At 47.3% G+C, this 17,500-nt stretch overlaps 2 protein-coding genes across 4 annotated transcripts in view; one reads left to right on the forward strand and one right to left on the reverse strand.

Moving 5' to 3' along the window:
* Positions 1 to 5,832, forward strand: part of LOC135820151 (threonine synthase-like 1) — a 6,444-nt gene extending 612 nt beyond the window's left edge. The window contains exons 2-5 of the mRNA XM_065333463.1: positions 4 to 135; positions 1,060 to 1,385; positions 2,463 to 2,588; positions 4,112 to 5,832. Of these exons, the coding sequence (XP_065189535.1) occupies positions 4 to 135; positions 1,060 to 1,385; positions 2,463 to 2,588; positions 4,112 to 4,774 (1,247 nt within the window). The 3' untranslated portion in view covers positions 4,775 to 5,832. The remainder of the gene's footprint in view (positions 1 to 3; positions 136 to 1,059; positions 1,386 to 2,462; positions 2,589 to 4,111) is intronic.
* The window catches only part of LOC135819753 (uncharacterized), a 38,545-nt gene that overhangs the window by 13,828 nt on the left and 7,217 nt on the right, over positions 1 to 17,500 (reverse strand). For 2 of the 3 annotated variants that reach the window (XM_065333015.1, XM_065333014.1), the window contains exons 4-6: positions 17,343 to 17,500; positions 14,180 to 14,353; positions 9,001 to 12,247 (exon numbers count right to left, since the gene is read on the reverse strand). The exon at positions 17,343 to 17,500 is cut by the window's right edge and continues 10 nt beyond it. The exons of the other annotated variant lie outside the window; for it this stretch is intronic. In XM_065333015.1, the coding sequence (XP_065189087.1) occupies positions 9,426 to 12,247; positions 14,180 to 14,353; positions 17,343 to 17,500 (3,154 nt within the window). In that variant the 3' untranslated portion in view covers positions 9,001 to 9,425. Of the gene's footprint in view, positions 1 to 9,000; positions 12,248 to 14,179; positions 14,354 to 17,342 lie in introns of those variants that run through there. 3 annotated transcript variants of the gene reach the window in all.

Below are 17,500 nucleotides of genomic sequence, written 5' to 3' on the forward strand. Positions count from 1 at the left end.
TAGTACCGCTCAAGAGCTGCAGGACGCCTCACGGCCAGCAAGTCTTCACTCAAGAGCTCTTCTGGGGCCCCACCGCCTCGTTCAAAGATCTTTCGCTGCAGCTGATGCCCCAGTTGCTGCAGTACTTTGCAGGAAGTGAGTTGTGACGAGTATTATGGTGGTTTTCTATTTCGCTCATATCTCTTTTGTCCGGACCCCCAAGCTATTGGCACCTCGATCTACCTGTGGGTGAGGCATAGTGGAGATATTACTACTCTTAGGCATAGTGGAGATATTACTACTCTTAGGCATAGTGGAGATATTACTACTCTTAGGCATAGTGGAAATATTACTACTCTTAGGCATAGTGGAAATATTACTACTCTTAGGCATAGTGGAGATATTACTACTCTTTTACCAAGTGAACTCGGGTGGTGAGCCAATTTAATTATGGTAAAAAAAGGACTCTCGCTGACTGTATAAGATCTGGTTACGTTGGTGGACAGTTAGTCATAACTCGTAACATTTTGTCTTTCTCCTCTTTTACCAATTCGTGACATCATCATACGCCAGATCTCTGGCCTTTGCTCCCATCAAAACAAGCATGATTCAGAGGTATGGACGTTTCAAGTCATGGGCAGTGCGTGGTCCCCGACTGCCCGGATAAGATAGACATTGGTGTACAATGAAGGTGGCATAAATATTGGAGAAGACTTGTTTGATGATTGCTTTGGCATGGAACGTTAAGTGTCGCATTTTCCACTTGGACCCTCTCTCTCTTCCATGTGTGCGTGCATGCATGCGTGCGTGTGTTTTTTTTGTGCACATGTTTTTGTGTGTGTGTGTGTGTGTGTGTGTGTGTGTGTTTTGTGCATATGGATGCGGGCATGCGTGCGTGTGTGTGTGTGTGTGTGTGTGTGTTTGTGTGTGTGCGTGTGCATATGGATGCTTGCATGCGTGCATGTGTGTGTGTGTGTGTGTGTGTGTGTGTGTGTGTGTGTGTGTGTGTGTGTGTGTGTGTGTGTGTATGTGTATGTGTGTGTTCATATGTGTGTGTGTGTTCATGTTTGTGTGTACTAGAGAACAAGTACGCCATGGTGGTGGCCACGTCCGGGGACACGGGCAGTGCGGCGCTGCACGGCTTCGGCTCGCACACCTCGTTTCCCGTCGTCGTCTTCTACCCGGGCAACGGCGGCGTGAGCAGCTGCCAGGAGCAGCAAATGATCGGACTTGCCGCCCAGCACCCTCACTGCCGGGCGATTGCCGTCAATGGTGACTTTGACTTCTGCCAGTCGGCCGTCAAGCAGATGTTTTCGGACGTGGCGTGGCGCGACGACCTGCTTGAGTCGTTCGGTGTGCAGCTGAATGCGGCAAACTCCATCAACTGGATGCGACTATTGCCACAGGTAAATACTACTGGCACACAATATGTAACGAAAATTGATAAATAAAAATTCGTAGACAATAAAAAGGGCTTCGACTCTTGCTAGAGGCAACCAATACTGTGCATTGTGTAACAAAAATTGTGATGGAAGAGATATGCTAAATGGAATATTGAAGAAATATGTGTACAATATAATATTAAAAATAAAAGAGCTTTGAACTAGTTTTCATGAAATACTCTTCAGGAAGTCTCATTGTGTGGTTCTAGTTGTATTGGATGCGCCTCTCGCCACAGGTAAACACTAACACAAACACGCACACACACACACAGACACACACACACACACACACCTTGACCTTTGACCTTTGACGCCCATCGCCGGAGGCGATGATAGCAATGCTACGGCAGAAGCCATAGCAACTTGTGCTGGGTTTGCACCATTCAACAGCTTGCAAGGCTGAAGAATTGACCGTCACTATTCAGCCTAGTCTACACCATACAGCTATTTACACACACACACACACACACACACACACACACACACACACACACACACACACACACACACACACACACACACACACACACACACACACACACACACACACACACACACACACACACACACACACACACACACACACACACACACACACACACACACACACTGACACACGCACACACACACTGACACACACTGACACACACACTGACGCACACCCTGACACACGCACACTGACACACACACACACACTGACACGCACACACTGACACATACACACTGACACATACACATACACAAACACACACACACACACACACACACACACACACACACTGACACACATACACTGACACACATACACTGACACACTAATACATACACACAAACACACACACTGACACATACACGCACACACACAGTATAGTGCCGATTACCATCACCCATCGGCCTGCAGTCTGTCTCCGGCAGGTTTGGATGAGAGGAATGTTGGGATAGGCGACCAGTCACAAATCTAGTCGATCATCATCGATATCGGATTGCCTGCGGCGGCGGGGGCAACATTTGTCCTTTGCTTTTGCGTGTGCTCTTCCCCAGATTATTCACCATGCTGCCGGGTACTTGCAACTGGTCAACGATGGGCGCATTGAGTTTGGCGAGCCGCTCGATCTCTGCATTCCCAGCGGCAACTTTGGCAACGCAATGGCCGCACTGTATGTCAAGGTAAGAAACACATTGTTGTACTCGGCAAGGAATGCACTTAAGGGGCTGTCCGGCATTATTGATAATTTTCACAGAACGAAAAAGTTTAGTTAGGACCCTCCCCCACCCACCCACCCCCCTGAACGGAAAATAGATTGACTTGACAGCAAGAATGCCTTGATGTCTCACATATCAATATTTTTCGAAACGAAAACTCCCCTTGACCCACCCACCCATAAACGAAACTTTTTCTCTTCGTGTAAAAGATCGATAATAATATTATGGACGGCCCCTAACCCACCGTAAAAAAAAGAGAGTAAATTATAGTGTGCGTTCCAGAAGGGCACTCACGGCGGCCGCTAGCACTCGGTAAACCCTAGCGACAGGTGCAGCGGGTAACCATGGTGACCCACTGTGCTTGGTGAGGAATACTACAGCACTGTTGGATGCCGCTGAACGGGGTGCCGCTGAACGGGGTGCCGCTGTACGGGGTGCCGCTGAGCGGGGTGCTGGTAGAACGGGGTGCAGGTAGAACGGGGTGCCGCTGAACGGGGTGCCGCTGAACTGGGTGCCGGTAGAACGGGGTGCTGGTAGAACGGGGTGCCGCGGAACGGGGTGCAGGTAGAACGGGGTGCCGGTAGAACGGTGTGCCGGTAGAACGGGGTGCAGGTAGAACGGGGTGCCGCTGAACGGGGTGCCGGTAGAACGGGGTGCCGGTAGAACGGGGTGCCGGTAGAACGGGGTGCAGGTAGAACGGGGTGCCGCTGAACGGGGTGCCGGTAGAACGGGGTGCCGGTAGAACGGGGTGCCGGTAGAACGGGGTGCCGCTGAACGGGGTGCCGGTAGAACGGGGTGCCGCTGAACGGGGTGTCGGTAGAACGGACAGTCTGGTGTTTCACCAAGCACACCATGCCAGTGTATACACGGTGATTTTACTGTGCATAGACTGTAGTCCATGAAAATAGGAACAATCTAGGCTAGGCCAGTAGGGGGCTGTCCCCCAGTTCTTCAGCACCAGACAGTACTCTATTGTCCACTGATGGTAGTAATCCTTTGGGAAATAGTATGGAATAGTATGGAATAGTATGGAATAGTATGGAATAGTATGGAGTAGTATGGAATAGTATGGAGTAGTATGGAATAGTATGGAGTAGTATGGAATAGTTTTGAATAGTATAGAACAGTATGGAATAGTATTGAATACGTTGGTGGACAGGTTGCAATAACTCGTAACATTTTGTCTTTTTCCTTTCTTCGTCATAGTATGGAATAGTATGGAATAGTATGGAATAGTATGGAATAGTCAAGCAGCTACTGTCATTTTATTGCACGACCTGTGACGATGGTGTTGAGCTGTTGCTCGAACTTAACATCAGTACACTATTGTCTTTTCTGTGTGTGTGTGTGTGTGTGCGTGCGTGCGTGCGTGCGTGCGTGCGTGTGTTTGTGTCTGTCTGTGTGCGTGCGTGCATGCGCGCATGCGTGTGTGTGTGTGTGTGTACATGTGTATGCTTGTTCTCACTACATGCCTACACCGATAACAGCGGATGGGCATACCGTTTCACCGCATCCTAATTGCCTCAAACGTGAACAACGTTCTGGAGGAGTTCATATCCACTGGCATGTACGACCTGACACACCGTTCTCTGGTCCAAACCATGTCACCAGCCATAGATATCCTAGTCTCGTCCAACGTTGAACGACTGCTTCACCTCATCGCTCGCGAGTCGCGAAACCCATGGCACATTGAGTGGGCAAGGTGCGCTTTCTTCGAGTTGAACCGCACTCGCCAATTTTCAGCACCAGCCGACTTGCTCGCGGCGATTTCCTCGGAGCTTGCGCCTGTCTCCATCTCGGACGAACAGTGCTGTCAGCAAATCTGTGACCTGGCCTCGTCTGAACAGTACATTCTGGACCCGCATACGGCAGTGGCAGTGGCAGGGTGTCGGGATGGGAAGATCCCTTCCAGCGCTTCCCGGGTTGTCTTGGTAGCGGGCACAGCGCACTTTGCAAAGTTCCCGGAAGACGTCAGCACCGCCTCTGCCATTGCTGAGCCTCTCCTCTCCGACCTGTCTGGGGTCGTGCCGCACACTAGTCTGCAGGGCTCGCTGGCTGCATCACGTCAAGCTGAGGTCGTCGAGTGTAGCGCATCCGTCGACGACATGAAGCGTATCGTTAAATCGGCGCTGCTTCAGCAAGCGGCTTGAGCGAAACAGCTGGCGTGTGCCCTCCTGTGCATGTCATGGTATTGGTCTTGAGTGTACAGGCGGCCCACTGTGACCTTCCATAGCAATTAGGCGATGCACATGGAACACGCGTACCGGATGATTTAAAACTACCGGGGGAAGAGAGAACTGTTTGCATGTGCAAATGATGTCGTGAGAGTACGGTACTGATGCCATGAAAGTATGGCAATGTAATTAAAGTACGGTATGACAATGATTGTATTCAGAGTACAGTATGACAATGATGTCATGAGAATATGGCAATGATGTAATTAGAGAACGGTAATGATGTCATGAGAGTTCCGGAATGATTTATTGGGAGTACGGCAAAGATGTAATTTAAAATTAGAGTATAGTATTGATGTCATGAGAGCTCGGTAATGACGTCATGATAGTACGTTTATGATGTCATGAGAGTACCTTGCTTGGGATGACAGTGATACTGGTTTCAAGCCTATGGGTTATATGAACTTATATCCCAGTCGCTTTACGTTCTAATCTCGTGCCGACGTGGGCTATGTTATCGAGACAGAATTCTTGCGTAGAGCACATTCCTGTCCATCTGTTAGTCTTACATATTTATCCTAGCAACATATTTTTTTCTTTAATTGCTACACCTTCGAGCTCTCGTGTTCTCTGCTCTAACCATTCCATGATGGATCGCTAATGATTAGGGAAACGTCAGTGTTTCCTCGCCTCGATTGTAAGACTGCTCTTTATTGACAATATCGTTTCGTGGACGGGTATGTATTGTATGATAAATTATGATTGTCAGTTGGCATGTGACAGAGTTGCCTGGCAGGCAGATCGTGCATCTACTACTTACACAGCTGCGTAATGCCGATTCTTCCTTTTTTTTGGATTTTTCTGATTTTCGGTCTTCTTATTTTTTATTGACATCGCAGATGATGGTGATAATTGATTTTGCAAAGGTGTCCAAATATTTTATTTCCTTTGAAGTATTTCTTGGTACCGTCAACAATATACATGTAGTTATAGCTAGCAGTGTCATCTCTTAATGGCTTTTTCGCTATATGACTTGTCACATGATGTCTTGTCACCGGCCAGTATTAGCTGGCTCTCACAGAGTGGTGGTGTCCTAGCCAAAGTCTGTACTGAGTACTGAAACTTATCTCGCTCGAGCGCTTTCAAAACTTTTCTCTTGGTTTCGCTTCCCAAATCGGTGAACCACGCGAGGCGTGACATGAGTTTCTTCCAAAAACGCAAAATCATCGCGTATTTGCACTATTCGCACAATGTTACATAAATCGCATCGAACGACGCCATAATTGTTAAGTGGCTGCACTGGAACAGCCGTGAGGGGTACATGCAAGTGGAACTCGGGACGCCGCGGATCCCCTCATGCCAACCTCTTTCTTCACCTTGGTCTCTCCGGCCCGCTTGCTGCGATGTTGTGAGTGACATCATATCTAGTCCAGCCAGAGTTTGGGGATTGCAAGGTGTGGTGGCTGTTGGGTAGGGCAATAACCAATGGAGTCACTTTTGTTTTTCATATTTGGCGTAAAACTCCATATTTGGCGAGATACTCGACTTTAAGGCAATTTGAGAGAGAAAGAGGGCAAAAGCGAGAGTTAACGCTCCAAAAAAAAGCAAGAACGGACCACGCTTTTCCGCTCCAAACAGGATTTGACGCTGATACGCCATTGACGCTGATAATCACTGATTTTTTCATCTCGATATCGAGGAGCTAATTGGCCACGGCCAACAACAAAACTCATAAGGATGGTTGCAAGGATTGCACTGAAGGTGTTGGCGATCCCCAAGGTGAAGGAATTTGACGTCGCGTCGTTCGTGGAGATTACCACTTGACGCTCGCAATTATTATTATTATTATTATTATTATTATTATTATGAAATGACCCAAATAAAAGGCAATGTGCCTATCGAGGGGTTCATTTGATTGAAAGAACAGTAGATGTATGTACAAAGACAAGTAGGGATTGATGAGGAGAGAAATGGGGAAAATCAACTGCAAGGTGGCGGAATTCCGTTGATTGCATAAGCATGGTCAGCTGTAAATTTCCTGAGAGCAGCTTTGAACTTATAGAGCGAGGCTTCGGATGTTAGACTGGGGGGTAAACAGTTCCATAGAATAGCAGTTCGGAACATGAAGAGAGACTAAGACAATGATTTAAATTTGGGAAGAATGATTTTATTTGGTCGTCGCTCACTATTCGTAATCTTGAAATGGAAATCAGCAAGGTAATCACGATGATGGAAAACATATCTGTGAAAAGTAGTGAGACTGATGATTTGACGACGATAGGCTAGTGACTCTAGGGAGCATTTAGAATTTAAGACAGATTTGGAAGAAGTGTAATCAAATGCAAATTTTTTCAAATGATGCAATGAATATAACTAAATGCGCACTCATATCACAACCATGGGGACGAATCATGTATTCCAGAACGTTTTCTTATCACAATTATCAATGGAATTCGTGACTAAAGAGAATGATGAAACAACAATAGGATTTATACACTTGCAGTGGAACAGCGAGGATACAAGCATAGTAAGAAAAATAGCACAAACCTAGGAACAATTTGCACAGGTAATAAATTATAGGTGAGGTGAGAAACATGCATGTCCATTGTCACACTGCACTTGCTGAATTTCCACACTGCACTTGCTGAATTTCCTATCATTTCTCACCTCACCTATAATTTATTACCTGTGCAAATTGTTCCTAGGTTTGTGCTATTTTTCTTACTATGCTTGTATCCTCGCTGTTCCACTGCAAGTGTATAAATCCTATTGTAGTTTCATCATTCTCTTTAGTCACGAATTCCATTGATAATTGTGACAAGAAAACGTTCTGGAATACATGATTCGTCCCCATGGTTGTGATATGAGTGCGCATTTAGTTATATTCATTGCATTATTAAGATTATTGTCTCCACGTCGCCTTTTTACATATTTTTCAAATGAAGTTTGAATTTTCATTCTCCCCACATGTGTAGTGTGATCGCGATTCAAATTCTGGCCGCTGTTCTTTGTTCGTCAGGCAACCAAAATTTGCCGCAGTCTGACCAGGCCCTAAACGCAGCCTCAGTACCTAGACTGCAGGAGTTGCAAAGAAAGTTAAATCAATGCAGCCTCCGCGTTTGCGAGGACAGCAGACTGATCATTGACGCGGCGCATCCGCCGGGCACCGCGAAGGCAGGCAACACTGGCACGCAGGAGAGCAAAACCAAGACGACAACGCAGCAACGCCATCACCATTGCGCATGGCTCTCCGGATTTCTCTGCAGACAGAGCAGCAATTCGCTTGAGAAGAGCGGAACCCACGTTTTGTCGATTGGCCAAAGGACCTGACAACAGGCACGTGACATGTATGAAACCAGTTTCTTCGACTTCTCTTTTCTTCTTCTCCGAGAAGCTAGAGAACTTACATGTGAGAACGCACCCTAAAATTGCACTACTCGTACTAGTACAGTATCAAGAGTACATAACTTCACTTCCGAGAATCTGCCAATTTTGGAGCGTTATCCGCCATGTACCAAGGGCTTTTGTAGGCTACCAGGGAATGGTAAGGACAATGCTCCAAGGAGTAGTAGTAGTAGCAAGAGTACATAACCCGTTTTAGAATAGGGCGTGAAAGTGATGCCGTCAGAAGTCGACAGATTACGACTTCTGGGTCAAATTGCATCCACTAACTTAGTACTGCTGTGGAAATTGAGGCGGCCACCCGAAAAACCGGGCGTTGGCCTTGCAGCCGTGAGCACTGCTGGTATATTTTTGCAGTGTGAGTTCTTTTCTTAAAGCATTCTTTGATCAATGTACATGCACAACCCCAACTAAAAGGAGAAAATATTTCAAATTTTCAATGCCTTCTTCCAACGGATATTCTTCTGGCACGTTTAAAAACAAGTGGTTTGAGGTATATCCATTTGCTCCTGGGCCATCCACCGCCTCCCCTCCCCCGCCCCCTCCCCAAAATAAAATGGCATCCACTACACCTGCAAAATCGATGCGACGACGCGAAGACTGACGTACTGTACTAGATGCCTGATCATGGCTCCGGGGGAAATGATGAATCCCCAGGTTTTATTCCACACTCTGTGACACAAAGGTCCCCCAGGCATTACTTAAAAAAATTCTTGTTACCCACTTGCATGCATGTAAGTCTCAGTATTCGTGAAATCGCATGCAACTTAGTTATATAGGGTCCAACGCAACTGTTGATTATGACGACGACGGCATCAAAATGGCCATAATGTTGATGGTGGTCTATTTTGGAAATCGAAACGGGAGTTTCTATTCATTAACACGGTAGCACAGTGATAAGGTAGAAAAGAGAAGAAAAAAGTAGTAAGAATATTTTCAACTCGGATGGCGAGCCAATTAAATTATTGCGAAAAAGGGGAAGGATAAAATGTTAAGAGTTATGACTAACTGTCCGTCAACGTAACCAGATCATATACAGTCAGCGAGAGCATCACAATACAGTGAAAATAGGTGTATGTGAATTGTGTGCGCATACATATGTGTGCAAGGAAGGTATTGTCCTCCCTCTATTATTGACATCTCTGTGATAATGATCTAATCTCACCGACGCCTTATTGTATTTTGCTTTATATAATATGTATCAGGATTCACTTACATGAAATATTCAGTTTAAGTAATATTTTTGCCCACGGGCCTCAAGCCGTGTGTAGTATAATGTGGACATCAGAATCTTACACAGACTCGCAAGAGAATACGACTCCTGGGACATCAGTTTATCAAATGCAACATTATAAAAATAAGGCCTGTCTGAAGGCATTAATACTAAAGAATCAAGCTTCTCAAGGGCGTTGACAGCGGCAATGAAACTGTTGGCCTGGTTGGTGGTTATCGCACTGAAATCGTTGCTATGGAGCCACAAACTTCTCAGCTGCGGCCAGCTCCTTAGAGCAGCCGTAATAGCTGGCAACGATTCAGCCGTCAGACTACAGTCACCAAGTTCGACACTCGACAAACCTGTGCATTTCCTTAGTGCATGCACAATGCCTATAACAACTTCGTCACCCAAGTCCGGATTATGAGACAACTTCACAACACTCAGAGTGCTTATTTTGGACAGCTCAGTTGCCAGAGCCAAGCCAGTATTTTTTGTCAGTTGGCAATGTAATAGTGCAATCTTTTGCAAATCTGGGAGTTTTGAGAGTGCAGAGAAGAACTGAGAGGTTGCAGGTGCACCGGCATCACCGAAGTTGTTATAGCTGAGCTGCAAGCTCTCCAGGCGTTTCCAGTGCTGCAGAGCTGTTGTGATGGCTGGTAGAAATGATGCAGTCAAACCACAGTAGATAAAGTCAACAGCGTATAGATTGCTACAACGGTGAAGGGCACGGGTGATTGCAGCCATACCATCACTTGACAGGTCCTTATTAACAAGCAGTGTGATCTCTTGCAGAGTTGTGAGATTGGACAATGCACTGGCCAAAGCACCGGCGTTGCTAGTAGTCAGATTGCCATACTGGAGGCTCAGCACACGAAGCTGGTGACATGTTGAGAGTGCAGCAATCAGAGGGGCCGATATTGGGGTGGACCGCATATCCAACAGGCGTAGACTGCTGGTGGAATGCTGTACAGCAGACGTGACAGTAGCCATAAGACCATGCATATTGTAAGCATTATGGAATCTCAATGCTTGGATCCCACTGCAGTTCGCTAATGATGTAGGGGCACGATCATTAGGGTACCCGAACGTATAATCTATGGTCACCACCTGCACATCATGGGGGTGATAGCGAAGGACTATGTCAATCGAGCGTAACTCTGCAGGATGATGATCATTGAATATCTGCACTTCTTGCCTAGAAGCTAGCAATGCGCGTATTGACGGCAGCGGGGAAATAGCCCTTTTCCGTTGCATAGCCAACTCAGCGAAAGAGTAAAATACAAGACTCTGAAGATAGCGTCGCTGCTCATCAGATCTCTCGAAATATGCAGAAATGTTTCGTGATTGAGCGAAGTTCTCACTATGAGCACGTGATGTGTTCCGATTAATGAAGTGCACAATCCCTCCTTTTTCTTCATCCAATTCCTGTACCTTCTGTCGTGTTAATAACGAGTTCACGAGACATTCGGCTTGTGCTGTATTCAGCTGGGCACAAAGCATGGTCCAGAATGTTCTCAAGTGTGCCGTTTCTGCACCTAGGGTTTCCACTAGTCGAATACTACTGGGGCTGTTCACGGCGGCTTGTGTGGGGTGTCTGGCAAGGTAGATTGCCGCCAGATATTCCTGAGTGGCCAGATGGCTGAAACGATGCTGTTTGACAACATTCCTTGATAGAGACTCCTCTCCCGTCACTAGTAAACCGAGCTTAAAGGCATTTTCACTGAGAGAATGCTTTTGGAGATCGACATCACTGAAGATCATCCGCTTCTCGGCAAGCATATTTAAGGCAAACTGTCCTATTTCCATCACCAGCAGTTGTGCCTCAACAGGTACCTCATTCCACTGCTTGTATTTCCGGCCGTAATTCCGGTTGATAATCTGCACGATCATCTGTTCAAACATGTCCGTCATGCACTGCGGTGCATCCGAGCCAAAGTGGTACTGCACACACACTTCCTGTGCCATGAATGGGGTCGCCATCATCCCACCCAGATAAGCTGAACGATTAACTTCTGCGACCAGGGTCTCTGCTTTCTCCGGGCTTAGTACGCTATGAATATACTTCTCCACATTATCTTGTTTGAATCCCGTTAGCTCAATGTGCTGGTGGAAGTGAGGTAATACTGACAACTGGAAGATGTCGGCACAAGGTCGAGATGTAACTATGAGATGAATTCCCTGCAGCTCCTCGCCAAACAGTACATCATAGACAAAACTGCTCATGTCATTCAGGTTCACCTCATCAAGACCATCTAGAATTAGCACTAGACTCTCAGGGTGTTCACGAACATGATCACAAATCTCCTGCTGGGCATTGCTGTCTTCGATACCGATGCCATCTAATCCAAGTAGCTTCGTGAGGGATGTAGCTTTGTACACGTCTGGGAAACGCAACTCTCTTGCAACGAGCAGCTTCTTATTGGGCCACAGTTCACCGGCTGCCCATTTTATTGGTGCCACTCTCGTAAAAACAAACGACTTCCCGCACCCAGCACTAGCCGTGACTATCGTGCCGAGAGTCTGACCTGTGAAAAAATAAAATGGTGACTGATCAAGACGGGTGCTGTCGAGAAGTGTCTCCAATTCGATCCCTTGCATTTGCTGGCTTGCGCGAGTGAAGGCATGCTCGGTCCGCCACATGTCGTCGGAGCTGGACTGGAATTCATTCTTGAACTCGTTGCTTAGATTTTTCTTCGGCAGCATGACAAGGTTGATGTAGATGTTATCGACAGTGTTTGCTGTGCTGGCGCCAAGGATAGGTGAGTAGTTTTTATTGGCTTTGGCGTAGCGAATCTTGAATAGCTTTTCAGCACGAACCACGTGTAATGAAGCTGGATACAAGATCAAAACAGCAGCAAATGGCAAATGGATATCTGTAACAAAGTCGTCCCTTGCATGAAAACCAGCCACTTCGCCACTCCCTGATACACTCTCAGCAACTCACTCCACTTGCACATCACCACCACCATAGCCAGGACAATACTGTAAGATTTTGATAGTCTTAACCCTCCTGATAGTTATTTAGCTCCAACAGATTCGTCCTCGCTATGTTGGTGATGTTAACGTAGAGTGTGTTGGCTGAGTGCACATTGTAGAGTGCATGTCAAGTGAGTGTTCTCAACGGGTAATACAGATGAAACTGATGTGTGGTAACACACACAACAAAATGTTTCAAACTTCTCGGCCGCCGTGCTCTAACGAGTATCACAAAAATAAAGAAAAGAAAAGAAGGGATGTGAGCTTTACTAGACTTGAAGTTGAAAGCCAAACAAGCCCTGAAGTTGTTTAACATAAGTAGAGACGAAGCCAGTTATAAACCTGACCAGGCCTTTCATGCTGATACGTCTATTATCTGTGACATATTCCACCAGCATTGAGTTAGTGCTTACCCTCACACTTCCATTCACACCTTATCCCCACACTTACATCATCTACACTTGCATTGTGTTAGTTATCACCTATGCTCTCCCCCCTATATATACCATGCTATCTACTCCCATTGGGTATCTATTCCTTGACTCATCAAGTTGTTACATGGTGTCAGAAGTGGGATTCGAACCCACGCCTACAAAAGTAGACAACGATAATGTGAAGAAGAAAAACACGTCAACTTATACCGCTTTTAGGCAGGGAAATGGTGATGACAAGTATGAAAGTGGGATGATGATACTGATTGCGTCTGACATAATTGTACTATAACTTTAGCAAAGGACAAGCCACCTGTTGACGTTTTAACTAGTGCACAACATGTCAACACGTAAAGAAAGGAAGGGCCCAAGAAGGCACAAACAACAACTAACGTTCCTGGCAGTACTCCCAACACACCTGATCATGTCCCCTTGCCTGCCTCACTGCAGTATGCAAGAAAGTTAGAGCGTACTTCCAGATTCAAGCACAGGCATGTACCAAATGTTATCCATGTTATGCTAGAGGCTGTCTACATTTCCAAATTACGACCTGAACTGTGTAGACAGAAGGGGTTGGTGAGAGACCTGCTATTTAAATTTCCCACTTCCTTGTATATTTAAGTGGTTTCGGTCTTGGGGCACTTTGTTCGTGGGTCTGATCTACTCAACTCTCACCGCTTTAGTAGCCGCATAATTACGTGCCTCGATTATTGAGGGGTGTGGTGGTCCTACGACTGTGGAAAACTTGGTCTAATGGAGTCTTTACGTGAGTCGCGAATTTATGTGGCGAACTTATGTCAACTCATACCGCTATTTGGTGAATTGTTAAAAGTATTAGTAATCTTATATCAGGTGCAATCATCATCCAACTTGTGTGCGGTTCATCACCATTACATCACCATTACATCGCCAAAAAGCTGTACAAGTAGGCATTGTTGTACTTCATCACATCATTACCAGGATTGTACTGATCGAGGAGATCTTTTTCACCCTACTTAGTAGGATAAACTGGTCAAGTCAAGGAAGGGAGTGGGAGAGGGAGAGAGAGAGAGAGACCAAGAGGGAGAGGGAGTGACGGAGTGAGGCAGGGAGTGAGAGAGGATGTGGATGCCAAGGGGAGTGGGGGTTGGAGAGGGAGTGGGACAGGGGAAGGGAGAGTGGGACATTTGTAACTATTTGTGCTGGATGACTAACTTTCTCGGCAAACGAGAGACACACATGTGTGCACTTGCTAGGGGAGAGAGAGCGGAAACTAAGAACTGCGCAAGTGTTGCAATGAGTCCCCACCCCCACAGTTCCAAAGTGGAAACACCAGAAGTTTTTTGCCCTTATAGATGCACCGGGACTAGATCTTACCTGGTTGGCTGAAACCGTAGTAGACACTGATGACACCAATGATAAGAAGACTCAACCCCACCACCATTGCAAGGAATGGTATGGGCCTCTGAGCTGGTACTGCCACTGGTGCAGCTGATGCCTCGTGCTCCACTGCCGTTTCATTCCTCTCTTCTGATCCATTACCCTCCTCTTCTGATATGCATGTATACATATGTGCACACACACACACACACACACACACACACACACACACACACACACACACACACACACACACACACACACACACACACACACACACGCACGCACACACACACACACACACACGCACGCACACACACACACACACACGCACACACACACACACACACACACACACACACACACACATCCATCCACACACACACACACACACACACACACACATGCACACACACACACACACACACACACACACACACACACACACACACACACACACACACACACACATGCACACACACACACACACACACACACGCACACACACATCCATCCACACACACACACACACAGACACACACACACACACACACACACACACACACACACACACACACACACACACACACACACACACACACACACACATGTAAAAACAAGCACCCCCACACACATCCACACACATCCACACACATCCACACAGAGACACACACACACACACACACACAGACACACACACAGACACAGACACACACACACACACACACACACACACCCGCGCGCATGCACATACACAAACACACTGTACTTGTACTTGTTGCTCACTGCCAAAACTTGTCACGTGAATCTCCCCGGGAAAGGGGAGAGAGACTCAAAAGGAATCTTGGAAAGATGACTCAATTGGCTATTGAACCGCCCAACGGCCGACACCCCCTGAAATCCCCAAAACTCTGGGTGGACTTGAAAATGATCCCACTTATGGGCTCACCACACCTCAGCAAGTGGGTGAGGACAAGGTGCAGAAAAAGGATTGACGGCATCAGGGTATCCGTCCAGGGATCCAACTGCAGTTACCCCTGCATCCAGTGAAGGTAATACTTGCTACTAGTGTGGGTGGCTAGATCAGAGTGGATCTGATATAAGCTTCACTAGCACCATTGATTACACAAGAGTTAATCTAGCCAGAAGTAGTCCATGGTTAACAGGTATTTATACTTCAAATAGAATGTATATGAACCCTGGAATCAACAAAGGTGGCAGGTACAACATTACACCTTCAAGTAGCCGAGCCCGTTGGCAACAGACCCAACACAATCAGGCATAAGTGTACCCACCAACCCAACTAGCTGGCACACTGACACACACTGACACACACACACACACACGCACACACACACACACACACACACACACACACACACACACACGCACGCACACAAACAGATGTGAGGACGTGCAGATGCAAAATGTGGAAAGTTCCAAAATTGGTCATGAATAGAGTGAAGTGTTCGTCAAGGAGGCTCACGGAAGGGGAGAGAGACAGGGGCGGGTGGGTTCAGGAGCGGAAGACAGGGAGGGACTGGCAAAGTAGGGTCGGGGGGGGGGGGGATGAGGGGGTACTGGGGCAGGCAGGTTGGAGGAGGAGGAGTGTGGGGGGGGGGGGGTAGGGGGGGGGGGGGGCGGACACGGGTGTTTGCAGTACATGAACTCTGGCCAGTCGTCCCCGTACACCTACCGTACATTTCTTCGTGTTTGTGCGAAACTGAACGGTACAATGCTGTCGAGTTTGGCAGAGATTTGCCCTGAACCAGCCGCTATCAGATTAACTTTAGGCGTTTCGAAAACCACACGGCAACACTGCTTCCACGTCTACTTTCCTGTGTCGTTTGTTTGAAAGTCGGAGCTCGTAGTTTTGTCTTCGTTGTCGAATGGCTGTGCGTACATTCATCTCGGAATTACCAAAGTCCCACCCCCGTTTCTTACGTTACTAGGAGTTTCGCCGGCAGCCACAATAGTTTTTATCCCTGCTTCCATACGCCCTTCCATTGAAAAGTCAAAAAACGTTGTGGCGCGCCCTAGTTTTTGGTGTGGCAGTGGTTTCAAGTTTGTCACTTAGAGTCGTACACAAACAGCTATAACAGAACCTCAAAGAACTGAGACAGCAAAGTATTTCAACGATGCGATTTTGCCTCGCCTACTGTGATGATGGAGACTTCTACTCGGGAGCAGATGCACATGTCAACAAGCTGGGAGGGAGAGCGTGGCGAGCAAAATGGTGGAATGATAAGAGTCACATTCGCTCTCGAAAATGGTCGTTCATGCACATCTTGCTCTACTTAGATTTGTCATGCCCTGAATCTGCAATTGCGTGATTCGCATCCGCCGCGCTCATAGGCAGAGTGGAAATTGTTGCACTCTCTGATTTGCCGCCATCTTCACGAGTGACCACTGTAATTAACCCGTGGGCTACTGGTGCAGGAAGGTGGGGGAGGAGGAGGGGGGGGGGGGGGGGTACTGGGGCAGGCAGGTTGGGAGGAGGAGGGGGGGGGGGGTACTGGGCAGGCAGGTCTCTCTCTCTCTTTCTCATTCTCTCCTCTCTCTCTCTCTCTCTCTCTCTCTCTCTCTCTCTCTCTCTTTCTCTCTCTGCAATTGCGAGATTCGCATCAGCCGCGCTCATAGGCAGAGTGGAAATTGTTGCACTCTCTGATTTGCCGCCATCTTCACGAGTGACCACTGTAATTAACCCGTGGGCTACTGGTGCAGGAAGGTGGGGGAGGAGGGGTACTGGGGCAGGCAGGTTGGGAGGATGGGTACTGGTCTCTCTCTCTCTCTCTCTCTCACTCACTCACTCTCTCACTCACTCCCTCACTCTCTCTCTCTCTTTCTTCGTCTCTCTCTCTCTGTGCTCTTGGCGTGCCTGGTTGTGAAGAAGCCGAGACCCAAGGTCGGCAGAGCATCCCAGACCACGCCACCACTCCCCTTATTCATGGCTCACACATGACAGGTTTACGTGGCTCTAGTAAAAAATAAATAAATAAAAATAAATAAAAGTAGGGGGAGAAAGGGGGGGGGGACTGGGGCAGGCAGGCTGGTGGAGGAAGGGGGGGGGGGGCAGCATAGAAAATAGGAGACGTGTAGAAAGCACAATTGGGATAGATCACAACAAGGCTAAATAGAACTGTAACCATGTGTCCCTTACCATTTCCATCCACACTCTGTGACACTGGTCTGCCATCACTATCACCATCACCACCGTCCACACTCTGTGACTCTGGTCTACCATCATGATCACCACCATCACCATCCACACCTGTTCGGACTCGTCGTCGTACGCCTGTGGTTGCCATGTCAACTGAG

This window comes from Sycon ciliatum, chromosome 6 (assembly GCF_964019385.1).
Source record: "Sycon ciliatum chromosome 6, ocSycCili1.1, whole genome shotgun sequence".
In the NCBI taxonomy this organism is placed as follows: Eukaryota; Metazoa; Porifera; class Calcarea; order Leucosolenida; family Sycettidae; genus Sycon; species Sycon ciliatum.